The sequence below is a fragment of the Chanos chanos genome, chromosome 8, assembly GCF_902362185.1.
Source record: "Chanos chanos chromosome 8, fChaCha1.1, whole genome shotgun sequence".
NCBI lineage: Eukaryota > Metazoa > Chordata > Actinopteri > Gonorynchiformes > Chanidae > Chanos > Chanos chanos.
The window spans coordinates 16,022,978-16,032,574 of record NC_044502.1 but is presented as its reverse complement, the minus strand read 5'-3'; the positions used below and the strand labels follow the sequence as shown (position 1 = coordinate 16,032,574).

The following is a 9,597-nucleotide window of genomic DNA, read 5'->3' as shown; positions in this document are numbered from 1 at the left end:
TGTTGCAGTCACACAAACAGGGCCGTAACAATATAAACTAATTAATACATGGTTTGGATGAAAATCATATATATATTTATTTATAAAAATGTATGATGAAATATATATTAGTCTATTCTTAGGTACACCTTCTGAGGACACAATATTTGATTTCATTGTAATGCAGCTGACCTTCAGCCATACCCCTTGTTTTAACCCCAGAAATAAGCACAAATCTGCTAATCTGCAGTACTATTTTTTTCAATAAAAACTGTTAAACCCCTGTTCCACCTTCACTCCACTTAAGCCAGGTATGCTTGTTGCTTCTTCTAAATTTACATTTGTCTAGATTTACATTGCAACCAATCTAAAAGCACTTAAAAATAGCATTATGACACCACAATCAAACTACTCATCAAAATGAAATATTGTCAGTTATGATCATCTTTTTGTTTATTTCTTTTTTAAATTGTACTTCCAATTACATTAATGAAAGAGGAGTGTGCTTGAAATATTTTACACGTTAATATTAATTTTATACTTCTTTGAAAACATGGGTAAAACAAAGCATAGATTATTGGGTTGATGAATGAATTTAGATAAAGGACAATTAAGGCATAATTCATTAGATCATAAAACAATTTTGTGTCTACAATATCACCAATGAAAGTACAAATATAATATGGTATTAAGCATATCAGAAAGACAAACACTAGTATGCCAAGGACTTTCGCAGCTTTTGTTTCAGATGCAGCAGAATGTTTTACAGTCTCATCATCTCCTGTTGTTCTTAGATTAACAAGTCCCCTAATGGCATTAATGTGTCTCCTAGCAATGAAAAAAACACCTGTGTATAAAATTATTATCACAGCACATGGAAAGATGAACACGATCACTAGATCCACTAGGGACCATATTTCACTTTGAGCAAAAAGGCATTCTCCAGGGCACATTGTCAAATCTGTGAAGTTTCCATTAAAATAAAGAAGAGCAAAGTTATAACAAACTGAAAACATCCAGTTAAACAAAACTACAACGCACATAAGAGACAGTGAGACTTCCTGAGAATAGAAAAAGGGATTATTCAGTGCAGAGTAACGATCTGCAGCAATTAGAGCAACACAGTGTATAGACACACAAGGTAAATGGAAAGAGAAAAAATTATATACATGACAGAGTATCAGTCCAAAAATCCAGCATGATTCAGTCTTCCAAATGAAGTGTAATGGCATCAGAATTATTCCCACAAGAAGATCTGACACAGCCAGAGAGAGGATGAGGATATTATTTGGTGTGTGTAGCTGCTTGAAGTGACACACAGAGATGATTACAAGTAGATTTCCACACACAGTAAGCAGAACCACAGCTACTGCAGAAACATACAATAAAACATGCACTGTTATAGAAACTGTTTTCTCAGAGCATAATGTGAGGCAATTCTCAGTTAGGTTAACATTCTCAAGATTCATGAATGCAGCTGTGTTTTGTAAATATGTCCAGTTCTTCAGGTTTTTCATAGCCTAATCTTGTAAAATCCACAACTAGACACAACATATCAGTACAAAGGGCCAAACACACTTTTGGTTATACATGCTGTCACATGGAAGTTTAAAGTTCAAGTTCAAGTTCAAGTTTATTTAGAGCCCAATATCACTGTTTACAGTCTCAAGGGGCTTTACAGGCCACAACAGTCAAATCAAAATATGACGGCACCCCCTGACTTAATCCTCATGGCGGGCAAGAAAAAACTCCCCAAAAACCCAAGAGGGAAATGGGAAAATGGGAGAAATCTTGAGGAGGACCACAGAGAGAGGAGACCCCTCCTTGGTCAGACAGGTGTGCAATAGGTGCCGACCACGTGGGCAGTTACAGCTGAAAATAAATTGGGGCATGAGCAAAGGGGATGGTGATGTAGACAGGAGGCTGACGGGGGATGGAAGATGATGACACCAGGATGGATCAGTCCACAGGGCGGGAGGAGTCAGGATCACTGGTGTCTCAGGAGTAGCATGTGTGGCTCGACAGAGAGAGAGAGAGAGAGAGAGAGAGAGAGAGAGAGAGAGGGAGAGAGAGGGAGAGAGAGAGAGAGAGAGAGAGAGAGAGGCACATTGTTAGATGTTCATTTCCACATAATGGTTGAGGTAAATATACATCGTGTGCCGAGTGCAGGCAGGGACTCCAGCAAGACTAACTAGTACAGCATAGCTAAAAGGGAGAGCTAGAAGGTAATATGGACATGATGGCACTCTGGGACACAAGGCGGCCACCCACTCCACAGTCAACAAACCTGAGTGAACATGTTTATAGGATTGATCTCATTTTGCCCCTCCCCAATGTCTTATTGACATGACAATAGACCTATGACTGTCCTGAAACACTATAAGCAATGTTGATAATAGTGACATATAGTGCAAAAATCAATCACAGTGCAGAGGACTGTACACTTCATGTTACATTGCACTAAGGACCAAAATAACACGTGAGCTGAGAGCCAATTAAGGTAGCACCAACCAGTCACAGAGCAACAGACTTTTGTGGGGCTCTTTTTGTGGGGCTCTTTTGAAGTTCACCCTTATGCTGGAAAGGCATTTGGCGGGGGGGTTTACCTTTAAGAGCAGCTCAGAGGGTGTGTGTCAGGAAGCATGAAGGCGGAGGACACAAGTGCGGGCAAAAACTGAGGTTTTAATGAAACAAATAAACAAAAGAAGCTTTTCACAGACAGGTGTAACAGGAGACCAGAGGGGAGTGCACACAGGTAACGAAGAAACACGGAACTATTCCAAAACACACAACAGAAGACACAGGAAGGTGTAGACTTCACACTGACTGATCCGACGGAGGGGTTTAAATAGGGAGATGTGTAATGGGAAACTAAAGTGAGGGCAGGTGTGTGGGATGAGAGTGATCAGGCCGGTGATTAGTAGACCGGCGACGCTGAGCGCGGAATTGCTGAGACTGGCGAGGGAGGAGGCGAGGTCGTTACAGTGCGTTATCTCTGGGTTGCAGCTAAATTCCACAGGAGGGAAGGTCTCCAGTATTGGACCTGTCCACCCCTGTCTCAAATAATCTAATGACCCCAGATATACATTACATTACATTTGGTGCCTGGAACATCAAATACTTTGTCGTGTCAATGGTATAGGGAAATTCTAGTTAATGGTCCACTGTGAATATAAGACTTAATATTAATATCATTCAGCTGTGACCATAGCCTCATTTCAGGACCTGAACTCAGTGAAATTATAGTTATTCTATTTATGACTCAGTGCTCTGAACACTGAACCTAGAAAGTGTTCAAAATAACTCTTCATCAACCTTAACATATATTAAATAATAGCACTAAAGTAGCAAGTACAATAATACTCTTCAAATTCAATACTTCTAGTTAACTATGTTTCATGATCACCATATTCAGGAACTTTGAAATAATTTACAATGTACTCAAGGAGTACGTTTTATTAGTAGAGCTAACAAGACTTGATGTTTCAATCCCTGTATTAAGTTGGCACTCTTTATATGGGCAGTGGGATTGGGGTGGTGAAATGGGAGGGTTGGTCCATCAATGGGGTCATCAGGTGGGTCTGCTCCTTCATTGACGTATTGTTGATAAGCCCACGACATCTCCAGAGGGCTCAACAGTGATACCTGGTGTCCCAGGTACACCCTCCTCAGTTCCATACCCTCCTGTATTCATCTCACAGCCCAGCTGTTATCTTTCCTTTCTATCCATAGCCAATTGCTGCTTTTTTTTTCTGCTGCATTTGACAAGGATTTAATTGCTTGTTGGAGGACGTGACCCCTCACCCCCATCTTCTCAATAGACTGGTCGTAGATGTAGCAACGAACCCTTGCATCCCACCTCTACAGGGAAAATCCTGGTCTTCCAGCCATTCTGGGCAGCTTCAGTTGCCCGTGCAGAGTATTTGGTCTTTTCCCTCTCAAAAGCCTCTTCAACACCATCTTCCCATGGCACTGTCAATTCCTCAACATATGCCAGCTTGGCTGTTGTGGACCACAGGACCATGTGTGGCCGGAGTGTTGTAGTCACAATGTCTAGGGGAAATACAAGCATTTTTCCCTAGTCCACGTCAATTTTCCAATCCCAAGCAGCCTGCAGAATGCTTGTCTGCTTTGATGTTATCTGGTGCATTGGAGGCTGACATTTTCTGCCGCTGTTTGTGTGAGAGTCTGTGTGTCTGCAACACTGGTGTTTGCCCACCGTCGAGAGCATTTGTGGTGGTTCGCCTCTGTTCCAGGATAGATGCCAGTTGTCTGAGAACTTGGTTATGTCGCCAAATGTAACAGCCTCGGGTGAGACTCGTGGTGCATCCCATTAAAATGTGCCTTAGTGATGCGGATGCTTGACAAAGGTGAGCAAGCAGGGTCTTCTCCCAACCACTGCTTCAGGTTCTGGGGTATGGGTAGGAGGTGATAAGTGGCTCTGATGACAAACCTCAGCCGTGATCCCTCCATCTCCCAGATGTCATGCCAGCTGAGTTTCCTTTTTTCAAGGCTCTTCCAGTTAGTCCATTGGCCCTGCTTGGCCATTGAAATTACCTTGGCATGTCGCTCTGCCTCGTCCTGTCTTCTCACCTCCTCCACAACGAGCCATCGCTGCTGCACTGATGTTGCCGTGTGCCACTGAGGAGATTTTGGAGACCGACTCTCCCATCCCTGAAGTGAAGAGCAGACTTAGTACTCTGGACAGCTTCAGATGTTGCCACACAGGGGGCCGTGGATTGAATAATAGCGTCTTCAGATTCAGTGAGGGTCATGACCAACCTTGCTTTGTTGCATTTGAATTCTTCCACAAGATTTGTGATTGGTAATTCCAATTTGCCGTTCCCGTACAGCCCGACAGGACTTAAGCATCGTGGAAGTCCAAGCCACTGTCTCACATGTGCGCTCACCACTCTTTCCAGCTTCTCTACTTTGTGGTTTTCTTGCTCTATAAGTATTACAATGTCTACTAAAAAGCCATTAATGTATCTAGCCATTCAGTAAAATCATATATCTATATATCTATATATATCTATATCTATATATATGTATATATATGTATATATCTATCTATATATATATATAGATAAACTTGATGGCCTTGCATGTGGTCTTAGTGCCCTTAAAAAATTGCCCCAACAAAGGCCAAGTGGCCTTGCCCTTAAAATGATGAAACTCCTGGCTTGGCTGTAGTTATGAATGGCTTAGTATGACTTTAACTAAAGCATAGCAAGGATTCCACAGTTTTGCTGTTGATGTTAGTGCTACATTTTATGCTCATTGCTGAAGAATGAAATTAAAGCAATGAATCAGTGTTGTCAATGAGTGGTTTCATGATGGTTGTAGGGAATATATGAAGTAATATTTTTTTTTTTTTGCAAATGCCCTTGTGGACTGGCTGTTTACTGAAAGGTGATCATTAAATACATTTGTTATTTGCTTTGCTCTGGCCTGTTAAACTTGTGCACTGCCATGCTGAAGGCATCCCAAATTCAAAACACCAATGCTGAATAAACTTTATCTGGATCACTGAAATGTGGTGAAGTAATTTGTTGGAATGTGTCAAAATGTTCATGAAGAATGAAAAGATAAGTGAGTCAATAGAGGCTATGTTGTTAGCATGCTACTTAACTTTAGCTGACATGAAGCAGTTTGTATTAGTTAATGTAGCTGTGATGAACTGAGAGGAGACTGGAATCAAGTGCAGACAGTTCTTTATTGCATTCCAATTCGTAATCCAAGTTGTGGTTAACAAACATGCAAGGTCTGACACACTATAAACTGGTTACTGGGTGCAGGGCAGATCAAAGTCATGAGTAAGCAAAGGTCTACACGCCACAAGGCAAAACAGAGAGATCAGGGTTAAGAAGGCTAACTGGGAACAAGGCTAAAAACAGGGACAGGGCTAACAGGGACGGCCTCAGCACCAGCAGGAGCCAGAACAGAAGGTCCAGAGTCATCCACATCCTTTGCAGCAGCAGGAGCTGGAACTTTTGCCTCGGCACCAGTGGTTTCAGAGGCTACAGGTGCTGGTGCACACAGAGAGGCTGGAGCTTCAGGAACCAATATTTAACCCTTAACAAGGACTGGAGCAGACACTGGTATTCAAACCTCAGTGGAGACAGGAGCAGGAGCATGGATTAGAACTACAGTTAGCACTGCAGGAACATGGACGGTGGCCACAGATGCAGTTGCGACTGGCACAGGGGCAGAAGCTGAGGCCTCAAAGGTGACAGGCAGTGGCACCTCAGAGGCAAACTCAGAGACCATACGGGTTTAGCTCGGGTTAAAATGTGTAAGTTTCTACATTGTTATACATATTGTTAAAATTATTACTATGCGTTATTTCAATGTATTGTTGTACATGTCCATGGTGGAATGTGTTCCTTGTATTTCTCAGTGTATGTGTTGATTTACCAGAAACTCCTTGCCATATTTGCAAAAGTGCACAGTTTTTGAAGTCTTGAAACTATTAAATGAAGATTTAATCAAGATCTAGTGTTCTCATTCTGAATGAGATCTGTGGGTCATTAAACACTATGTCACTCTATCCTGTCTCCTTTGCAATTACCTCCTTGTGCATAGGCAATGAACGGATGCAGATTGCTGGCTCATTGCTGGCTTCAGGGATTTTATTGGACAAGAGGGAATAATCTGAATAGGGTCAAATTTCTACACTAATTTCCACCAATGATTCCTTTGTTTGCGTGTTCCTTATGTTACAGGTCTCAGACGGGGTTGCTTGAGCTAGTAGGGTGACAAAAAACCGGACACAATGTAATGTGTGAATCGTTCTGCCGTTTTCTTTAATTGCCTTGCCTTTTTTACAGGTACAGGTATATATATTCATTTTCAATTAAACAAAATAATTTCTTTTACAGGTTTTCAATTAAATGCCTACTGCACAAAGAAAATAATAAACTACAGTTTCCATGACTAACAACAAGTATCCAATGTATTAATGGCGTTTTAAGTTCACTAAGTTTACTTCCAATCATCAAAAATAACATTAAATTTGATTATTCATCACCAGTAATGTAACATTACACACTACAATAACTGGCAACATAGTAGGGCTTAACAAATAGTAAATGCTAAACATTCAAGTAGAAATGTATAATTCATCTACCAAAGACTGTTTCAAAGCTACACAACTACAACAACAACCACCATTTCAAATGGTCTGTATTCAGCATATTGTATGTCATGGAGACGCCCATCCGAGAACAATAATGCACCAATAATGCATCGTGCATTGTATTGTATATTGGACGTCTTGTACCCACTGTTGTATTGCACACTGTATCATATTTATTGTGTATTAATTGTGTATCTATTGTATTTTTTTTCTTGTATTTATTGTGTATTTTGTGTACTGCACAAAGAACATCAAGAAAAATTCCTAGTACAAGTAATGTACCATGGCAAATGAAGGTGATTCTGAGGACACAATATTTGATTTCATTGTAATGCAGCTGACCTTCAGCCATATCCCTTGTTTCAACCCCAGAAATAAGCACAAATCTGCTATTCTGCAGTACTATTTTTTTTTCAATAAAAACTATTAAACCCCTGTTCCACCTTCACTCCACTTAAGCCAGGTATGCTTGTTGCTTCTTCTAAATTTACATTTGTCTAGATTTACATTGCAACCAATCTAAAAGCACTTAAAAATAGCATTATGACACCACAATTAAACCACTCATCAAAATGAAATATTGTCAGTTATGATCATCTTTTTGTTTATTTCTTTTTGAATTGTACATCCAATTACGTTTATGAAAGAGGAGTGTCCTTGAAATATTTTACATGTTAATATTAATTTTATACTTCTTTGAAAACACGGGTAAAACAAAGCATAGATTATTGGGTTGATGAATGAATTTAGATAAAGGACAATTGAGGCATAATTCATTAGATCATAAAACAATTTTGTGTCTACAGTATCACCAATGAAAGTACAAATATAATATGGTATTAAGCACATCAGAAAGACAAACACTAGTATGCCAAGGACTTTCGCAGCTTTTCTCTCAGATGCCGCAGAATGTTTTACAGTCTTAACCTCTCCTTTTGTTCTTAGATTAACAAGTCCCCTAATGGCATTAATGTGTCTCCTAGCAATGAAAAAAACACCTGTGTATAAAATTATTATCACAGCACATGGAAAGATGAACACGATCACTAGATCCACTAGGGACCATATTTCACTTTGAGCAAAAAGGCATTCTCCAGGGCACATTGTCAAATCTGTGAAGTTTCCATTAAAATAAAGAAGAGCAAAGTTATAAGAAGCTGAAAACATCCAGTTAAACAAAACTACAACACATATAACAGACAGTGAGACTTCCTGAGAATAGAAAAAGGGATTATTCAGTGCAGAGTAACGATCTGCAGCAATTAGAGCAACACAGTGTATAGACACACAAGGTAAATGGAAAGAGAAAAAATTATATACATGACAGAGTATCAGTCCAAAAATCCAGCACGATTCAATCATCACAATAAAATGTAATGGCATCAGAATTATTCCCACAAGAAGATCTGACACAGCCAGAGAGAGGATGAGGATATTATTTGGTGTGTGTAGCTGCTTGAAGTGACACACAGAGATGATGACAAATAGATTTCCACTTACTGTAAGCAGAACCACAGCTACTGCAGAAACATACAATAAAACATGCACTGTAGTAGAAACTGTTTTCTCAGAGCATAATGTGAGGCAATTCTCAGTTAGGTTAACATTCTCAGGGTTCTTGAATGCCATTGTATTTGGCACATATGTCCAGTTCTTCAGGTTCTTCATAGCCTAATCTTGTAATATTGCTAACTTGACACAACATATCAGTCCAAAGGGCTGAACACAATGTTGGCAGTACGTGCTGTCACATGGAAGTTTAAATGATTTGTCATGTTTTGCCCCTCCCTTATTTCTGAGTGACATGACAACAGACATGAATATCCTGAAACACTATAATCAATGTTGACATATAGAGCAGAAATCCATCACAATGCAGAGGACTTTATGCCTCATGTTAAATTCCCACAAAGACCAAACTAACAAATGAGCTGAGAGCTGACTAAGTAAGCACCAACCAGCACAACTAAATTGACAGAGGTGTTTTGAAGTTCACTTCTATGTCAGGAAATCATTGAGGGAAAAAAAGAACACCCATAGGACTGTCTGAGTGGGTGTGTTTGATCAGGGTTGCAGCTGAATTATACAAGAGGGTAGATCTTCAGGATTGGACTTGGGAGCCCCTGTCTCTAATAGTCTAAAGCCCCAGATATACATAAATAGTCTGAGTACATTTGCTGCGCTCCACTGGCTTCCGGTAGCAGCCCGCAACCAGTTCAAGACACTGGTGCTGGCCTACCAGGCCACAAGAGGCTCTGCCCCATCATACCTTCAGTCTCTTATAACTCCGTACACCCCAACTAGGACCCTCCGCTCTACGACCTCTGGACAACTGACGGTCCCCTCACTCCGGGAACCCGGCAGCCGCTCCTCCCAACCACGCCTCTTCTCCGCCATTGTCCCGAGGTGGTGGAACGACCTCCCCCATGCAGTCAAGACTGCGGAATATCTTACCATCTTCCGCAGGAAACTGAAAACCC

At 40.6% G+C, this 9,597-nt stretch overlaps 2 protein-coding genes across 2 annotated transcripts; both read right to left on the bottom strand.

Annotated features, from left to right (window-relative positions):
* Positions 1-443: 443 nt before the first annotated feature.
* Positions 444-1,448, bottom strand: LOC115819371 (trace amine-associated receptor 13c-like). Its single transcript, XM_030782928.1, has one exon. It carries the CDS (start codon positions 1,446-1,448, stop codon positions 444-446), a length of 1,005 nt encoding a protein of 334 aa, XP_030638788.1.
* A 2,815-nt stretch (positions 1,449-4,263) lies between these two features.
* Positions 4,264-8,746, bottom strand: LOC115819370 (trace amine-associated receptor 13c-like). Its single transcript, XM_030782927.1, has 3 exons — positions 7,744-8,746; positions 5,890-5,999; positions 4,264-4,653 (listed from the first exon to the last, which is right to left on the bottom strand). Exons 1-3 carry the CDS (start codon positions 8,744-8,746, stop codon positions 4,264-4,266), a joined length of 1,503 nt encoding a protein of 500 aa, XP_030638787.1.
* Between the last annotated feature and the right edge of the window lie 851 nt (positions 8,747-9,597).

Coding starts and splice junctions, on each gene's coding strand:
- LOC115819370 (XM_030782927.1), bottom strand. CDS start 8,746: ATGGCATTCAAGAACCCTGAGAATGTTAACCTAACTGAGAATTGCCTC. Junction 6,000..7,743: donor TTTCATAAACGTAATTGGAT/GTACAATTCAAA, acceptor CAGCACCTGTAG/CCTCTGAAACCACTGGTGCC. Junction 4,654..5,889: donor CTGGTGCTGAGGCCGTCCCT/GTTAGCCCTGTC, acceptor TCTTCACTTCAG/GGATGGGAGAGTCGGTCTCC.
- LOC115819371 (XM_030782928.1), bottom strand. CDS start 1,448: ATGAATCTTGAGAATGTTAACCTAACTGAGAATTGCCTCACATTATGC.